At 49.3% G+C, this 19,136-nt stretch overlaps 1 protein-coding gene across 1 annotated transcript; it reads left to right on the plus strand.

Moving 5' to 3' along the window:
* The first annotated feature begins 9,995 nt into the window (after positions 1–9,995).
* On the plus strand, positions 9,996–16,523 carry PIANP (PILR alpha associated neural protein). The gene is made up of 6 exons (XM_069585843.1): positions 9,996–10,217; positions 12,410–12,466; positions 12,670–13,181; positions 13,939–14,020; positions 14,785–15,006; positions 15,288–16,523. The coding sequence occupies exons 2-6, from the start codon at positions 12,450–12,452 to the stop codon at positions 15,307–15,309; spliced, it is 855 nt and encodes a 284-aa protein (XP_069441944.1). The 5' UTR covers positions 9,996–10,217; positions 12,410–12,449; the 3' UTR covers positions 15,310–16,523.
* The last annotated feature ends 2,613 nt before the right edge of the window (positions 16,524–19,136 follow it).

Consider the following 19,136-nt stretch of genomic DNA (forward strand, 5'->3'; position numbering starts at 1 on the left):
AGCCCATGGGGTCACAAAGAGTTGGACACGACTAAAGTGACTGAGCATGTACTCCAATGACTCAGGTGAGAAATAGTGGTGGCTTAGGCGAAGGTGGTAGCAGAGAAGCTGAGTAGTAGTTTAAAACTGAGGTGAACAGAACTTGCAAATGGATGAGATATGAGATGTAAAGGGAAAATAAGGAGGTAAAAATTACATCCTTCACGCAAGTTGCACCAAGCTTTCAAAGTGCAGCTCATTTTAACCTTATATAAACTTGTCCAAAAGTTAGGAAAAGAAAAAACATTTTATGGGGCCAGAATTGCTGTGATAACGAAACCAGAATAGGGCAATATTAGAAAAAAAAATTACAGGCCAATTTCACTTAACATAGATACAAAGATCTTCAATAAAACACTAGCAAACTAAATCCAGCAAAGTGTAAAAAAGATAATACATCTAGACTAACTTGAATCTATGTCAGGAATTTAAATGTAGCTTAATATTAGAAAATACATTCATTTTATTCATCATTTTAGTGTATTAAAAGAATAAGTCACACAATCATCTCAATAGAAAAAGCATGTGATGAAATCAACATATATTTGTGGTAAAAAAAAAAATCTTCTTTTAGAAAACTGGAAGGGAACTTGTGGGAGTTCCCTCGTGGCCTGGTGGCTACAGTTCTGGGCTTTCATTGCTGTGGCCCAGGTTCAATTCCTGGTCAGGGAACTGAGATCTTACAAGCCACACAGCGTGGTCAAAAAAAAAAACCAAAAAACCAGAAGGAAGTTTGTGACTGATAAAAGAATGCTTGGTATCACCAATTCTATTTAAAGGAAACAAAGCAGGTATCATTTACATAAAATGTGAAATTGTGATTGCATATGTAGAAAATTCAAAAGAATCTACAAATAAATTATTATTACAATAAGAGTTTGGTTAAGAAAATATAAAATCAATTAATATATTTATATATGAACAACAATTAGATGAATAATTTTTAAAGTTATCACTTGCAATACTATGAAAAATATCAAATATCTTATATAAATGTAACAAAATATGAGTGAGACTCACATGCAGCAAATTATAATTTATTGTGAGACACTGAAGACCTCAAATATATGGAGAGGTATTCCACAGTCATAGATTAGAAGTCTTAATATCATGGAGAAGTCAGTTCTCTCTAAAGAGATTCACAGATTCAGCGCAATCCTAATCAAAATCCTAACAGGCTTTTTTTTGTGGGCGTATGAAACTGACAAACTGATTCTAAAATTTACATGGAAATGCAAAAGGCCAAATATAGCCTCTTGAAAAGAACAAGGTGGAAAGACTTGCTTTACCAGATACCAGGCCATAATTACAAAGCTACAATAATTAAGATGGGCTTCCCTTGTGCCTCAGATGGTAAAAGTGCAAGAGACAACGGTTCTATTCCTAGGTCAGGAAGATCCCTTGGAGGAGGAAATGGCAACCCAATCCAGTATTCTTGCTTGGGAAATCTCATGGACAGAGGAGCAAGGTGGGCTACAGTCCACGGGGTTGCAAAAGAATTGGACAAGATGGAGCAACTAAATCACCACCATCCCCAAGGATTACAATAGTATAGTGTTGACACAAGATAGATAAATTGGGCACTAACACAAAACAGAGCTCAGAAACAAATTCACAAATGTATAAACGTGATTTCTGATAGAGTTTGCACATTTGAGCAGGAGAGAAAGATACAAATTTCAATGTTGCTGTGACAACTGGATATCTATAAGAAAAAATAAAACAGAAGCCCTATCTTAAGCCATATACAGAAATTCATTCCCCACTCTGCTACATTTAGTCTTAAATGTAAAAGTTTCAGAACATAATGTCAGGGAGTTTCCCAGTCACTTTTAATGATTAAGGTTCTGGGCTTTTTCTGCCTTGTCTTGGGTACAATCCCTGGTCCAGGAACTGATACCATCAAGCTGTGCAGCTTGGCCAAAAAAAAAAAAAGATAATGTAGAAGAATTTATTCATGAATTCAAGGTAAGGAAATCTTTCTCAAGACAAATACACTAAGCATAAAGGAAAAGACTGATACTTTTGACTACATTAAAATGAAGAACATCTGTTCATCAAGACAAACCACAGAATAGAAAGAAGCATTTATAACATCATCACTGACAAAGGATGTGTCCCGGATGTGTAAAGAACTCCTACAAATGATTAAGAAAAAAATCCTAACAATAAAAATGATAAATGTGAACTAAAGAGTTGAACTGGGCTTCCTCAGAGGTTCAGACAGTGAAGAATCCAACTACAAGGCAGGAGATGTAGGTTCGATTCCTGGGTTGGGAAAACCCTCTGCAGAAGGGAATGGCTACCCACTCCAATATTCTTGCCTGGGAAATTTCATGGACAGAAGCCTGGCAGGCTACAGTCCATGAGGTCTCAAAAGAGTTGGACACGACTGAGGGACTAATGCTTCTCACTTTTTCAAAGAGTTGAACTAGCATTTCACAAGAGGAAATCCACAAGGTCAATGAACATATAAGTGAACATAATGGCCAACCTTATTAAAGAAATGGACACTAAGACCATAATGAAATATCACTGTATACACCAAAATTTAAAAAAAAAAAAAAAAGACAGGGACAAAAGAAAGACCCAGTGCAACCAACATTAAAAAAAAACAAAAAGAAAAAGAAAACAAGAATGAAAGAAAGAAGTCAGCTATTATAACAATAACATTGTACTATATAGGTCCTGGCCAGCACAAGCAGAGAGAATTAAAGGCATAGCGTTGGAAAGGAAAAGGCAAACGGCTGTCGTTTGCAGACGACGTGACTGTCTTTGCAGAAACTTCCAAGTGTCTATGGGAAAGTTAGTATACATAAAAGAGAGCTTATTAACGTTTTGGGGTCTAGAAATCAATATTGAAAATCAACTGCATTTCTATATACCAGCAAAAAGCAATTTGAAATGTAATCTTAAAAAAACACCATTTACCACAACAAAAGCAATAGAGCACCTAAGAGTACAAAACGGAAGATGGGAATTATCTGTATGTGGAAAATGATGCAAGTTCATTGGAAGACATGGCTGCTGTTGTCGTTCAGTAGCTAAGTCATGTCCGACTCTTCGAAACCCCATGGACTACACCACGCCTGGCTTCCCTGTCCTGCACTATCTCCTGCAGTTTGCTCAGACTCAAGGTCCACTAAGTCGGTGATGCCATCCAACCATCTCATCCTCTGTCATTTCTTTCTCCTGCCCTCAGTCTTTCCCAGCATCAGGGTCTAAATAAATTGAGACATATCCCAAATCCATGACAGGAAGTTTCAGTACCAAAAAAGGTATCAATTTGTTTCCAATTGGACTTTGTATTCAATGCAATTTTAATCAAATCTTGTAGAACTTGACAAGTTGATTATCAAATACAGCAAGAGTCAAGAAATCGCAAGATACTCTAGAAGAGTATGTTGGTAAAGTTGTGTTCACTCTAGGAGATATCCAGATTTATTTTAAAGCCATAGGATTTAAGCAAGTATGTTTCATGTGCAGGTTTTTAAAAGCTAACCAGTGGAACAAAATAGAGTGTCACAAATAGATCCATATATATATGGAATTTTGATATCCAACAGAGTCAGCAAAGCAGAATAGTCAGAAAAAAGAGGCTATGTAATAAATAATGGTGGATAACTGATTTTCCATATTAAACAATGAAAAATAGACCCTTGTAACACACTATATACAAAAATTGATTCTAGGTAGGTTTAGAACTTAAGTATAAAGAGAAAAAGTTTAAAATCTTTTAAAGATCACATAAGAAAATGCTTTCCTGACCAAGAGGGCAGAGAGTGATTTTTTTAATACAAGATGCAAAAAGCTTAAAGATAAAATGAAGAGTTGATAAATACACCTTTATTAAAATTAAGAACTTCCAATAATCAAAGTATATGATGAAAAACAAAAGGATGGGTCATAAATATTTTCACAGAGGAGAAGATATTTACAACATATAAAATCGATAAAAGATTAATATCCAGAATATATAAAGATCTCTGCAAATCAATAAGAAAAACATAAAACCTAAATGATCAGTCATTTCCCAAAAGAGGAAACCCAAAAGACTGTTACATATATGAAAAGATGCTCAATTACACTTTTAATTAGAGAAATGCCAAATAAACCACAAGAAGATATTACTGTATGTCTGCTGGATGGGCAAGAATTACAAAGTCTAAAAATACAAATATTGGAGAGAATGTAGATCAATGGGAACTCAAATATCGATGGCAGGGGTGTAAACTAAAAGAACAAAGTGGCATTCTTTTTCAAAGATAATTATTCTTATACCTCACAACCTAGCAGTTACACTGTTATATTTATACTCTAGAGAAATTCTTGTAGCATGCAGAAGACATAGTTATGTTCACAGAAATACTGTTTATTATAGCAAGAAATGGAAACAATTCATAAATCCATCCATGGGAGAATACATAAATTATGATACATATCACATATCCACAGTGGCATAGTATACTCCAATGAAAATCTATGAGCTCCAGCAATATGCAACAATATGAACAAATCTTAGAAGCATCATATTAAGTGGGAAAAAAAACTTGTATTAGAAAGCTACATACAATATGATATTTTTATAGAGTTTGAAAATAAGCAAGAAAGACTGGTTCTAAATAGGAAAAGGAGAATGTCAAGGCTGTATATTGTCACCCTGTTTATTTAACTTATATGCAGAGTACATCATGAGAAACACTGGCCTGGATGAAGCACAAGCTGGAATCAAGATTGCCAGAAGAAATATCAATAACCTCAGATATGCAGATGACACCACCCTTATGGCAGAAAGCAAAGAAGGAAAAAAGAGCCTCTTGATGAAAGTGAAAGAGGAGAGTGAAAAAGTTGGCTTAAAGCTCAACATTCAGAAAACTAAGATCATGGCATCTGGTCCCATCACTTCATGGCAAATAGATGGGGAATCAGTGGAAACAAAGGCTGATTTTATTTGGGGGGGCTCCAAAATCACTGCAGATGGTGACTGTAGCCATGAAACTAAAAGATGCTTACTCCTTGGAAGGAAAGGTATGACCAACCTAGACAGCATATTAAAAAGCAAAGACATTACTTTGTCAACAAAGATCCATCTAGTCAAGGCTATGGTTTTTCCAGTAGTCATGTATGGATGTGAGAGTTGGACTGAGAAGAAAGCTGAGTGCTGAAGAATTGATGCTTTTGAACTGTGGTGTTGGAGAAGACTCTTGAGAATCCCTTGGACTTCAAGGAGATCCAACCAGTCCATCCTAAAGGAGATCAGTCCTGGGTGTTCATTGGAAGGACTGATGTTGAAGCTGAAACTCCAATACTTTGGCCACCTGATGCAAAGAGCTGATTCATTTGAAAAGACCCTGATATTGGGAAAGATTGAGGGCAGGAGGAGAAGGGGACAACAGAGGATGAGATGGTTGGATGGCATCACCGACTTAAGTTTGGGTAAACTCCAGGAGCTGGTGATGGACAGGGAGGCCTGGCGTGCTGTGGTTCAAGGGGTCACAAAGAGTCGGACACGACTTAGCCACTGAACTGAACTGAAGTAACATAGTCTTTAAACTTATATCCATTTGTGAGAAATGATATTTTTAAAAAGTGGAGGAACTTCCCTGGCTGTCCAGTTAGGACTCTGTGCTTTCACTGCCTGGTTTGATCCCTGGTCAAGCAACTAAGATCCTGCAAGCTGTGCCAAAATAATTTAGACTTCCCTGATGGTCCATTTGCCAAGACTCTGAGTTCCCGATGCAGGGGGCCCAGGTTAGATCCCTGGTCAGGGAACTAGATCCCACATGCCTTGTATCATGGCCAAAAAATAAATAAATGTTTTTTTAAAAGGATGATTCCAAGATTTTTGCCCTAATCAACTGGAAGGAAGGAGATGCCATCTGTTAAGAGAGGAAGTGGCCTTTCCTGGTGGTCCGATGTTTGAGAATCTGCCCCCCGGTGCAGGGGACACAGGTTCCATCCCTGGTCTAGGGAGATCCCACATGCTGCAGGGCAACTAAGCCAGTCTACCACAACTAGAGCCTCAGCAAGAGAGCCGCCGTGGTGACAAGCCCTAGCACTGCCACTAGAGAGGAGCCGCTGCTCACCACCAATAGAGAAAGTCTGTGTGCAGCAACGAAGACCCAGGGTAGCCGCAAATAAATAAGCTATTTATTTACTTATTTTTAAAAAGAGTAAAGGTGTAGACAGTATGGCAAAACTATGGCAAATATATGGGGAAATAAGAACTTGCGTTATTATTTGCTTGTGTGGGAACGAAAGACTCTGGAAGATTATATAGAAATGAGTCACATTGAAGGCAGAAGACGGGAACGGGACAAGCTAGTGGACGGGCTGAGAATGAGAACTTTCACTATACAGCTTTTTGTATACTGGAAAGTTTTTTTGCACATGGGGAAATGTATTGCCAATTCAAAAGAACACATCACAAAAATTGAAGTTTAAGTTGATAAAAGAGAAAGAGAAGGAATGGGAGGAGAGGTGAAAGAGTGGGTGAACAGAGAGCATCTTCTGTGATCTTTGCTGTAACGGGAAGCAGAGAAGGACTGATGCTGGAGGAGAAAGGTGGAGCTAAGGCAGGTTTGTTTCAAGCTAAAGCTGCACGAAGTTACAGTGTGTTTACATGCTGCTGGGCATAATCAAGCAGAGAGAAGGAGGTGATAGTGCAGGAGAGGGAGAGCCAGTTGCTGGAGTGATAGCTTTGGGTGGTTGAAAACGGCCTGGGATCCCCCACAGAAGGAGAGGTGCAGCTGGGATGAGGTGGTGGAAGTGGGGAAGTTCTCTTTTCCCTCTTTCTATTTTCTCAAAAAAGCAACAAGCAAGATCATCAGCTGAGAGTGAGAAGAATTCAGAAGAACTGGACATCTGAGGACAGGAAAGCGACAGCAATTTACTCTGACAAACACTGGGAAGCCCCAGTGAGCCCAAAGAAGTTGATAAAGATACCAGCAGAGCCAGACACGAGGAGAGAATTTATAGACTGTGGCGTGTGGGAAGGTCCTCAAATTCATCTAAAGACACATGTATCACTTTGTGTTTCATTGTCTCCCTGGCTCCATTCTAAGTTTCATGAAGACAGTGATGGCTTTGTTCCTGCTCTCCACCATGCCTCAGGGCTGTAACTCAGTACCCAGCCTATAGCAGATGTTCCAGAAATAGTCCCTGCAAGAATGAATCAATCAGGAATACCTGGAATAAGTCATAATGACCCAAGTACTCAGTATAAAAGGCACTTAGACTGATAGTGAATATTCACTTGATAAATTTGACCCACACTCATCATATAATGAGGCCTCTCACAGCATATTCTCAGGATGCAGCTGGGGCTCACTGGGGCCCAGGACACAGCATGGGCTGCACACCCAGCCTCACATGACTGTGTTTACATAAAATGTGCACCATTTTTCCTGGCCACAGGGAGACACTAGGAGGAGGGCTCACTCACTGCCTTCTGACCTCAGAATGAAGGGCTGTCAGGGACAGATGAGCAGGAGCGCAGTCCCTGCAGATGCTGATCGGAACAGTAGGTTTCCTTTCAGGAAGCGAATGTGTCAGGTTAATAACAGTAATAAGGCAGGGGATGAGGGGTGAGACTCTAGAGGGGTGGGAGTGTGAGCAGAGACTTGACTTAGAGCATTCACCACAGGGCAGAGATCACAGAGGGCAGGCAGATAGAAAAGGCAGGTGAAGAGCAGGGGAGAGGATGAGTGAGCAGGAGTCCCAGGTGAAGTTCACTAAGCAACAGATATTGAGCATCTACTATGCGCCGGGCACTGAAGAAGGATACTGATGAACAAGGCAAATGAGGTCTTTGTTCTGCAGTGTATATGGGGGTGGGGTGGGGGCGGACAATAAACAGGAAACAAACACAAGATCATTTCAGAGAGTGACGAGTCGGAAAGACAGCGAAATCTTCTGATGAGACAGAGTGGGTGGCTGAATGACAAGAGGGACCCAACAAGAGGAGGAGGTGGGGGGGAGGTGGGCAAAGGATTCCAGGAAGTTGGAATGAAAAGTACAGGGGTGTCAAGAGGATAATTTCAGATGTTTAGAACTTTTTAGAAGTCCAATCGGGCACATCGTTTGAATATTGAGGAATACTAATGGGCGGGCCTCTCCTAACAAGGAATTCAGATTTTACTCTAAGTACAATGAAAAGCCCCTCAGATGTTTTAAGCAGGCAGGCGTTAGTCCCTCTGCTGTGTCTGACTCTTTGCGACCCCATGGACTGTAGCCCATCAGGCTCATATGTCCATGGAATTCTCCAGGCAAGAATACTGGAGTGGGCTGCCATTCCCTTCTCCAGGGGATCTTACCCACCTAGGGATCAAACCTGGGTCTCCTGCATTGCAAGCAGATTCTTTACCATCTGAGCCATCAGGGAAGCCCAAGCAGGCAAGAGAATGATATAATTCATATTTTTCAAAACATGACTAGATATTGTGGAGACTAGTTTGTAAAGGGCAAAGGCAGAAGCAAGGAGCCAGCTAGGTAATCACTTCATTATTTCAGAGAGAGCAGATGGCTTGGACCAGGGTGATAGCAACAATGATAGAGTGGATTTCCCTGGTGGTCCAGTGGTTAAGACTCTGTGCTTCCACTGCAGAGGGTCCAGGTTCTAAGATTCCACATGACGCTCAGCGTGACCAAAAAACAATGATGGAGAAGAGGAGATGGATTTGTGGTATATTTTGGAAGTAGAGCTCATAGAACTTGCTGGTAAATTAGATACAGGGTGGGAATCAGAGTGAAAAGGAAAAGGTGGGGAGGATGTTTCCTAGGTTTTTAGCCTAAAAAGTGGAAGCCATCCTATTCCAGGATGGGGAACACTACTAAGAGAAAAATGGACTGACTGAGGCGGAGGGTAATTCAAGACATCTATTTTAGCCACATGAGCTTTGCATGGCTATTAGACATCCAAGTGGAGATGTCAAGTAGGCTGCTGGATAAATGAGTCTGGAGCGTTGGATATAAATTTAGGACTCGCTGACATTTACATAGTATTTAAGCCCTGGGACTGGATGACATCACTGGACAGAGAATGTGGAACGAGAAGGGGGCCAAGGACTAAGCCCTAGGAAGCGCTAACATTTAGAGGTCGAGCAGAAGACAGAGAAGGAAAAGCCAGTGAGAATGAAAGGAAACTAGAAGCACATGGTGTCCGCTCAAAACCCAAATAAAATAGGGTAACCTGAAAGACACAGGAAGGTTACAGGGTGAGATTAGGGGCTGGGGAAGCCCATTTAGCTAGAGGGGTTAGGGAAGGCCTCCTAGAGGGGGTGACATAGGAACTAAGGGAAATTTTAATGAAATGAGTGAATCACTGAGAGAAGCCAGGGGAAAACGGTCAAGGCAGTGGGAACAGCAAGTGCCAAGGCCCTGAGGCAAGTTCACCTCCTCTGATTCTAGGAACATAGATCAAGTCCAGTGTGGCTAGGACATGAAGATCGAACGGGGAGCTCCCTAGGGGGCCAGGTTATGCGGGGCCTCCTAAGGCACAGGAAGGAGCTGGGATACTCTGAGTCCTAGAAAAGCTGAGTAATGCAACTCGGTCCACTTATCTGAAAGATCGTTTGGGTTGCTCTGGGCAAGATACACTGCAGCTGGGCCAGAATGGAATCAGGGGATCCAGCTGTTGTGATAATCCGAGGATGGTGCGAGAACATCACTCCCACCCTCATCCCACCTCATCCCCCAGCAGAGGCGAAACAGAGTCAGGAACCCAGAGCTTCGGGTGACTCAGAATCTCAGAAACTCACTGGGGCAACCACGGGTGTCCACGGAGTTGGGGTCAGGGTGGAGAAGCCCGCCCCCGGAACCCGGGGAATCGGACGGTCGCTCACCCTCGGCTGCCCTCTCCCATCCTCCATCTGGGACGCGGCCGGGCGCGACTTCCGAGGCGCGGCAGCGGGAGGGTTAACCGAGCGGGGGGAGGAGGAGAGGCGGGGACCGCGCGCTCCGAGCTGCCGCGCCGAGCCCAGCCGAGCCGAGCCGAGCATCTCCCGCCGCCGCCGCCGCCGCCGCCCCGCGCCCCGGGCGCTAGCCCCCCACCCTCTCCTGCACCCCGTTGCCCACAGAACCCCCCGACCATGCCCCGTGCCCCACGCATTCCCGCGACCCCCCAGGCCGGCGCAGCCCCGAGCGCCCGCAGCCGTCGCGCCGCCGCGCCAGGCATGCAGGTGAGCGAGAGGGCCCCCCACACCTCCACCCGAGGGAGCCCGGCCCTCCCCTCCCCTACTGCGCGCCCTTCGCCCCCTGCCCTCCCGACGCGGCCCCCCGCCCGGCTCGAGCCTCCAGCCCAGAAGCTCGCCTCGCCCGCCGCGCTCCGCATCCCACCGCGGGTCCCGACTCCGTCCTGCCCTCCTGCGCAGCGGTCCCGGCGGCTGCCTGCATCCCGCCTTTGGCTCGGCCCCTCGCATCCTCCTGCCTTGGCTTCCTTTTCTGCTCTCGGCGCTCCCTCCCACGGACCCCCTCGCCTACCTCCTCGCCCTCGTTTCCACACACACACCCCCACCCCCACCCCACTCATCGATTTCCACTGGGGTCCACGGAGCGCGGGCCTTCGGGAAGGGTGGGCTCGCGGCCGCCCTGGGGATGGGCCCTGCTCCCCCAGCCCCAGACTCCCGCCCCACCCCCAGCTCGTCTCCTGCGCACAACAGGTCGGTGAGGAGCGAGGGGAGGGTGGGGGTGGCGCGCCAGCCGGGCGACTGCGGGCTTCCTGGAGGGGGTGACTAAGGGGTGCGGGGTCCGGGGACTGGAGCTGACGTTGGTTGGGGCGGGGGGATGCACAGGCAGGAGAGACGAGTGGGTCCCGGCGTCAGCTGGCCACAGCTGTCCCTGGGAACCCGTCTCCGCTCCACCGGCTTCCACTCCTTCCTCGGTCCCCGCAGCCTCGCTCTCTTCTGGCTTCCTCTCGAGTCTTCCCACCAGGCCCCCTTCCCTGCCTCTCTCCGTTGCTCTGTCAGTAATGCCTAACGCGGCTCCCGACGCGTTAGGCATTACTGACATAGCTCCGTGTCTCTTTACGTTGGAAGAAACAATTTCCAACTCCTCCATCTTTGCTGTTCCCCAGTCCCTTCCCTGTCTCATTCTATCCTCGGTACCTTGTCGTTTCCTCCCCCCTTTCTTCCTCCCCATCCCTGGTCTCCTCCCTCTTCTCCCCTCTCCTTCCTCGGTCTCCACTTCCCGTCCTGCCTGGACCTTTCTTTGCTCCTTCTCCCAGGCTCCTACGACCCCGGAACCCTCTCAGTTTCCCTCCCTGACCTTTCCTCTTATGCTCAGCATCCTACAGCTGTCCATCTTTTGTGCGCGCCCCCCACCCCAGTCCATTAGTTCAAGAACCAGCCCCCCTCACCGTCTTCCTCTTCACCTTTCTCCTCCTTTCTCATGCCTCACCAGCCTTCCGTCTCTCAGCCCATCACCTCTTCACAGCTCTATCCACAGCCCACTTTCCCAGTCCCTTCCCCAAACTCTCCCACCTTACTCCCTGTTATTCTCTGAGAGCGCTTCATGTCCAGATCTAGACCCAGAAACCAGAGGACACTGAATGTCACATCCTCATTCACTGGGGAGCCTGCTGCCTCCCCCCTGGGTCTGCCACCCTCAACTCTGAGAATGTGTCCTCCTCTTTCAGAACCCTCCATCCCGATGATTCTCCCAGACTCTTTACCCCGGAAAGCGGCATTTGAGGGTCCGGCTTCTCCCCAACTCCAGTTCTTCTCAGAGGGCACCAATGCGTTTGGATGACTGAACACTGAGCAAAAATTACATTCTGTAGTTTTCCCCCACCCACCTCTCCCTTTCTTGTCTCTTTCCTTCCATCCCTCCATCTCCGTTTCCTCTGTTCCTGAAAATGCAGATTCCTGGGGCCATTCACTCCTCAGAGAAAAGCCTCGGAGGACAAGTGGGGTGGGCAGTCTGGGATGCTCCCCTCTGTGCAGCCCCACAGGTTCACACACTCAATCTGATTGACTTCCTCCTCTTCCCTCCCCTTCTCAGACGCCCTCCCTTGCGGTAGGTGCTCAAGGAATCACAAGGTTCTTGGCTCTAAATTAAGATCCAAGAAAAGCTAGGAGCTGTGGGCAGAGGAAGTGAGAAGGAAGGAAGCCAGAGAAGTGAGAGTAGACCCTGGGGTAGGCAAGTAACAGGGACCTGGGAAGTTGCAGATAGGGACTGGGGGCTAGACAGGGGACTGGTCTGGGAGTCTCCTCTCCCCTCCCCAGGACAATGCTAGGCAACTGAGAGTCCTTAGTGGTGGCAGCATAGATGGGAGCTGCAGCTGGGAGGGGAGGTGGAGGTGAATGGGGAGGATGGATGAGCTGGGGAGGTCCTCGGGGCAAGCCTGGAATGTGACAACCCCTCTCTCCCCCAGTAAAGGCTGAAAATCTGAGCCACCGCTGAGGATCTTGGACATGGAGTCCAGGATGCGGTAAGTTTGGAGGGAGTTTAGAGGTCGTGTTCCCTGGGGTTTTGGCCCTTTCCCTCCTAGACCCACCCAGGGCTTTCCATCCTGAGGGCTCGACCCTTGGAAGACGGGAAGTGAGACATGTCTTCCCACAGCCACTTTCTGCACAGAGGAAGGAGGCAGCCCAAGATGGCCTCGGACTCATCGCTCGCTCTTCCTTCCCGCAGGCCTGCATTGCTGCTGTCCCATCTCCTCTCTCTCTGGCCACTGCTGTTGCTGCCCCTCCCACCGCCTGCTCAAGGTTCCTCCACCTCCCCTCGAGCCCCACCAGCCCCAGCCCGGCCCCCCTGTGCCCGGGGAGGACCCTCGGCCCCACGCCACGTGTGTGTGTGGGAGCGGGCACCTCCACCAAGCCGATCCCCTCGGGTCCTGAGATCACGTCGGCAAGTCCTGCCGGGCACTGCGCCCCCGGCCACCCCATCAGGCTTTGAGGAGGGTCCACCCTCATCCCAGTACCCCTGGGCTATTGTGTGGGGCCCTACGGTGTCTCGAGAGGATGGGGGGGACCCCAACTCTGCCAATCCTGGATTTCTGCCCCTGGACTATGGTTTTGCAGCCCCCCACGGGCTGGCTACTCCACATCCCAACTCAGACTCCATGCGGGCTGATGGAGATGGGCTCATCCTTGGAGAAGCACCTGCCACCCTGAGGCCCTTCCTGTTCGGGGGCCGCGGTGAAGGTGAGTGGGAGAGGCTGGGAAGGGATATGGACAGGGCGCTGGTTGAAGACTCTCAGGGCAGCAACAGGGGTCATGTGTGTCAGCTCCTTCCACAAGTGTGCCGGGCCCTGGGCTGGCACAGCAGGCTGAGAGGAAGATGTGTCTGAGCCCTGGAGGAGCTCAGGTCCACTGGTGAAGACAGATGCGTAAACCCTCAGGGATGAGTCAACAGTAATACACGCTCTCATAGAGGTGTGCACAGCATGTTTTTAGGCAAAGAGAAGGGAGAGACTACTACTGCCCGGGGATCAGGAGACCTTCCAAGAATTGACATTTGAGCCAGACCCTGGAAACAGTGGGAATAGTCCAGGCCAGAGGAAGGCCCTTTAGGATGACACCTTAACTCAGGGTGCAGACACAGGGCCAGTGGTTTGGGGGCGGGGCCAGGGCAGAGATGGACATTTTCACCCGCTAGTTTCCGTGCAGAGAGAGAGAGGTTCTCTCTGACCTTGGAACTCCTTCTCATCCCATATATACAGAAGATTTGGGGAAGTGGAGAAAAAAGATTTGGGAGGGAAAGAGCTGAAAACTCTGGAGAAAGCTGATGATAAAAATAAAGCAGGGAGGCTCTAAAGAAGCAGAAAAAGAGTTGGATGATGTGGCTTCCAATGGCAACACTGCTCAAGCTTCCTGAACCTATAGCCTAACCCCGACACCAACCCTGCTTGGCTTCCCCGGCCCCAGGCCTCCCTAAGACTTTTTCCCTGTCCCCAAACAGGTGTGGACCCTCAACTCTACGTCACAATTACCATCTCCATCATCATTGTCCTCGTGGCCACCGGCATCATCTTCAAGTTCTGGTAAGCCAGCAGGAAGGGGATGCTGACATCCCCATGAATGTTTGGCTGGAAGGAGCCTGGGTGGCAGTTTTCCTGGGAGTGGAATAGGAAGTGGTGGATTAAGGCAAGACCTTGGGGAAAGATAGAAAGGATCTGGGCAGGGGAAGCTGTGAGAAATGAGCTCAGGTTCCTGCTGGGGAAATACAAGGAGAGTGGGAGAGGTAGAGAGATCATTGTGAGCACAAGCTGGGGGGCTAGGGCGGCCATCTCTTGTCATTCTGCAGGGCCCTTCTTAAGGCCGCCTTAAAGGGAAGAGGGAGAAAATCCCAGCTTTTCGCATGCACTTAATAGCAGGTCACTAAGTTCTTCACACTTTACTGCAAGACTCATTAGACTCAGGTGTCCAGGTCATTAGCTGACTTTGAGCTAGAACTAAACCTGCCAGGCACCTGCTGCGGAGAGAAATGGCTCTCTGGGTGTGTGTGGGGGAGGGGCAGTTGTGGGGGGACTCTGTGTGTCCATGAGAGGGGTCGCTCATTCTGTGGCTCTGGACCAGGTGGGAGGGTGATTTAGATTCCCAAGCCCCCCTGGGGGCGCGGGGACAGGAAGTGGTTTTGTGGACAGGGTCTCAGGATCGGGGGCATAGGGAACAGTTAGAGGCTGGTCTCTCTGCTGTCAGATGTTTTGGGTGCCTGGGGGAGGTTGGGGGGTGACCAGAGCCCAAGGGGGCCCAAGCTGGGGACTTCTCGAATGGATGAGAACCTCTCTCCTTCCGGGGTTGCCAGCTGGGACCGCAGTCAGAAACGGCGCAGGCCCTCGGGGCAGCAAGGGGCCCTGAGGCAAGAGGAGAGCCAGCAGCCCCTGACTGACCTGTCCCCAGCCGGGGTCACTGTGCTGGGGGCCTTCGGAGACTCGCCCACCCCCACCCCTGACCACGAGGAACCCCGAGGGGGGCCCCGGCCCGGGATGCCCCAGCCCAAGGGGGCACCAGCCTTCCAGCTGAACCGGTGAGGGCAGGGAAGGGGGCAGGGAGGAGGGCAGTGGCAGTGGGTGGGGTGCTCCTCACCGGGTGGGTGGGGAGGAGGCAGACTTGCCCACCCTCAGGAGACTGGATCTCTGCTCTCTGGGCGGCCCCACCTGTCTCCCTGTAGATCTATGTCCTGTTTTCATGCTGCCATTTCACTCCACCTTGCCCCCTTAATCTCCATCCCTTTTATTTCTTGAACTGCCCTCTTGATTCTGGCTTGCCCCTTGGTTCCTGACTGTGCCCTTTCCCTTTTCCCCTTAGGATTCCCCTGGTGAATCTGTGATGTCCCCCAAGGTTGGGGCACCTCCAGGCAGGGGGCCAAGGGCCCGGCATAGCCCCCATCCTGCTGAGGGCACGGCGGCTGTGGGCGCTGCGGCTCTGCCTGGGCTCACACCTTGGGAACACTCGCTGGCCCACAGGCAAGCCCAGCTGCTCACCCTCCTTGAGGTGGGGGCCTCACCTATCTGTGGCTTCTGGCCCCCACCCCCGTCCCCACCCTGGCACACTCACATGAGCCTTGCACACTCACCTCTCCCCTCAGGCCATCGCACACTCACGCTCTTGTACAGCCAGTCTCCCCACCCACATCCCCTCTCCGAGGATCCCTTGTGTCCTCCCTTTTGTCTCACACTTTTCACTTCCTCGATTTTCACTTCCTCTCCTCCCTCGTCCTGCGCTCGGCCCATCACTCAGCGGTCAGTGGGTGTACCTCTCATGTGCATTTCCCGGCCCCTCGTTGTGATGTTGTAAATGTCGTGCTCACACTCCACTTCGTGAACACCCACAGGTGGAGTTTCTGTGTCCCCTGCATGCTGCCCCGGAGGGGGGTGGGAGATGAGCTGGGGACTCTTTGGGCCCCATCTGTCCCGGTCCCACCCCACTCCACGTCGTGGGTTTTACCATGTCCCCCACCCCACTCTAAGGACTCCCCTGTGGAAATGGGGAGTCATGAGGCCCCCAAAACTCCTCCCCAGCCCCACTGCTAAATTCTGTTGTCTGGGAGATGGCTTTTGGGGAGCCTCCTGCTGCACTGCAGGAGAAAGGGGCCCCATTTGCCCTCCCCTGCCTCCCAAGTCCTGTCTCTTCTGTCCTGGCTGTCTGTGCGTGTCACTCTGGAACTCAGAGCCCCCTTTCCTCCCCACCGTCCCCCACCCAATCAAGTCCTCCACTTTCCAGTCCCCCTGAGGGCCTCCCTAATTCCACCTAGGCTGCCAGGGACCGGGGCCAGCTGGTTTAAGGCCATCGGGAGCTCTGCCTCCCAACCTGCCCCTCCCTCCCTCCTTGGTTCCTCCAACTCTCCTGCCTTTTGTCCCCTCCACCCCTCAGGTTTGTCCCAGCTTCTCATGGCTTTCCCACCTTCCTTCCTTCTTTCCTGTCTTACCTGGCTCCTATGCTGTGATATATATTTTTGTATTATCTCTTTCTTCTTGTGGTGATAATCTTGAATTCTTGTGGGATGTAAGTTTCAAAATTTTCAAATAAAGCCTTTGCAAGATACCTGAGTCCCCTGGTTCTGCCTCATGAGCCCCGCAGCGAGGAAAGGAGGAAAGGCAATGGGCAGCCAAAAGGGAGGAAAAGGAGGATGGAGGGGTGACCCTCCAGACCCAAGTGACCTGGCCTGCTCTGACCTGGAGTTGGGGTTTGGGGGCTTTGATATGGGATGGAGCTGAAGGAAGAGACAGACGGGAGCAGACCTGACGAGCAGCAGCCGGAGCAAACTGGAAGAGTGGCCTGTTAATTACCAGCGAAGGTCAAAAGAGACCCATGAGCAAGGAGGCCAAAGCAAAGGGACACTTCTATAGCAGCTCAGGCGATGGCGCCAGCCAGAAAAGGAAGAGGAGAGCTGATAAGGCAGATGGAGGGTGAAGGGCAAAAGGAGAAGAAAAAATGGAGCAATGGAAGCAAGACGAGAGGGAGCAGCAGGAGAGAGGCTGGCTGCCCTGCTTGCTTTATTTTCAGCCTTGCTCCCTAACCTGCCCCCACCCACAGCTGTCCCCCAGAAGCCCTGTGGTTAACTCTCATTAGCTTTTCCTGTTCTGCCCTCTTGAAGAGGCACTGCTGGGGTGTGGGGGTGGCATCGAGGGGTGTATTTGAAGGAGGGAACACAGGCTGCCCAGCTGGGATCAGTCACCTCTGAGCCCCCAGTTCTAGGTTTGGCTCTTGTAACAGCCCTGCAAAAGCCCACACAGCAGCCTCTCAGTTGTTGCTAGGCTTTGTTGCCATGGTAACATCCAGGTCCCATTTCTCCCCCCACCCCCATCTGTGCCCCACTTGCTCCCTGGAAATGGGAGAGCTCCAGGGAAGAGAGGAAACAGTCACAGGTAAGTGGGGGCTGCCCTGGCCTCTGCTGGCCTTTGCGTATTTACTTTTGCAGCTAGAATCAGGAGTGTCTATGTGGCCATAGGTGCATGTTTTAGGGGTTGGCGAGCTTTACTGTGTAACACCAGTGAGGTGTGGCTGAGTCTACGCAGCACACAACGGTGAGCGTGGGGAGGAGGGAGTGTATTTCTCAGGATCAGAGCAGTATGTGGATTCAGGGTGTCAGACTCCCTAAGAAAAAGAGGCAGCAGAGCCAGGCCAAGGAGTGATGAACCAACTGAAAGCAGAGGCGCAAAGCAAACACACTGCTAAGGGAGCTCAGAGTCAATCCAGTGGGACCTGAAGAGACTCCAGCCTGCAGCTGGTGGATGGGACCTGAAGTGCAGGAAGAGGTGCTGCTGGGATGGGTTGGGGCAGCAAGGGAGGGACTCAAGGAATGTTGGGGGGGTGGGGAGGAGAAGAAGGATGGGAGAGACCTTTCTCTTCCTTCCCCTAAGGAATCTAGTCCCTGTTAGGTCGAGGTTGGGGGAAGAGGAGGCACCAAAGGGGAAGAGCTGAAGTGCCTGGACAGCACTTGTCTCTTACCACCTTCCTCTTCAGAGGGACAGTGTGACCTCAAGGCTCATCCATATGCAGAAGACACAAATAAAGGCCCCTAATGAACAGTGAATTAATTACTGCCTGATTAGACTGCTGTTCCTCTAAATTTAAATAAATTAAAACACACCAGCAAGAAACAGGAAATCCTTAACCTGTTCTTTCTCCCTAAATGCCCTCCTTCCTTAGAGAATGTCAGATGGTGGAGGAAGGACAAAGGAGACAGATGTCTTAAGGAATGTTAGTGGCTCAGTTGTGTCTGACTCTTTGCAACCCCATGGACTATAGCCCGCCAGGCTCCTCTGTCCTTGGAATTCTCCAGGCAAGAATACGGAGTGGGTTGCCATTCCCTTCTCCAGGGGATCTTCCCAACCTGAGGATCCTCCTGACCCAGGGATGGAACCTGGCTCTCCTGCACTGCAGGCAGATTCTTTACCATCTGAGCCACCAGGGATTCCTGTCTTAAGGAATGATCCCAAGTTACATCCCATTATCAAGCTAACCAGGAAGAGGCCCTGGAGAAGAATCCTAACTTTCTCGTAGAGTTGAAACTGAAACTATGGGGCCTGGGAAGGTCCTGGAGGGCTGCAAATGGCAGAGAGTCACTGCTCAGTCACAGACCAAGAATACAAAGAGTGGCCATACTACCCCTTTGGTTCTTGGAGTCCACACATCAGTACCTACCGGGACCAGCATCTCTCATCTCTATGCTTCCTTTGCCTTCTGAACTGTTCATTAAATGACTAAGCCAGACTTCTCTTAAGCATTTTTCTGGAATGCTTACCACTGTGGCTCAGACCAAACCAGGGAGTGGGGAAGCCCCCAGGAGGAGGGATCTCCCAGGCAGAGCTCAGGGTGTGGAAGTGATTCAAGATGGAAACAGTGTGCCAGCTGGAAAACCCCAGGCTAAAATTAACAGCCCTCCTCCCCCTATGCCCCACATTGCTCTCTCTAAAGCTTTTCTCTAAGGAGTTCAAAGCACTTAAAACTTGCTTCTTATACCAAGGGCAGGAAGAGCAGGGCTAACAGTTGGAGACATAAAGGCCCAAAGGGGTACCAGTTATTGTAAACAGGGAAAGAACAGGAGAACCAGGACTTACAGTGACTATTGCCATTTTGCTCCCGCTTTTCTATCTCAGCCCCCAAAGTCAAAGTTTCTCAAATCATCCATCTCTAACCCACAGAGCAACTAGG

Source organism: Ovis canadensis, chromosome 3, assembly GCF_042477335.2.
Source record: "Ovis canadensis isolate MfBH-ARS-UI-01 breed Bighorn chromosome 3, ARS-UI_OviCan_v2, whole genome shotgun sequence".
Taxonomy (NCBI): Eukaryota; Metazoa; Chordata; class Mammalia; order Artiodactyla; family Bovidae; genus Ovis; species Ovis canadensis.

Coding starts and splice junctions, on each gene's coding strand:
- PIANP (XM_069585843.1), top strand. Junction 13,182..13,938: donor GTTCGGGGGCCGCGGTGAAG/GTGAGTGGGAGA, acceptor GTCCCCAAACAG/GTGTGGACCCTCAACTCTAC. Junction 14,021..14,784: donor GGCATCATCTTCAAGTTCTG/GTAAGCCAGCAG, acceptor CGGGGTTGCCAG/CTGGGACCGCAGTCAGAAAC.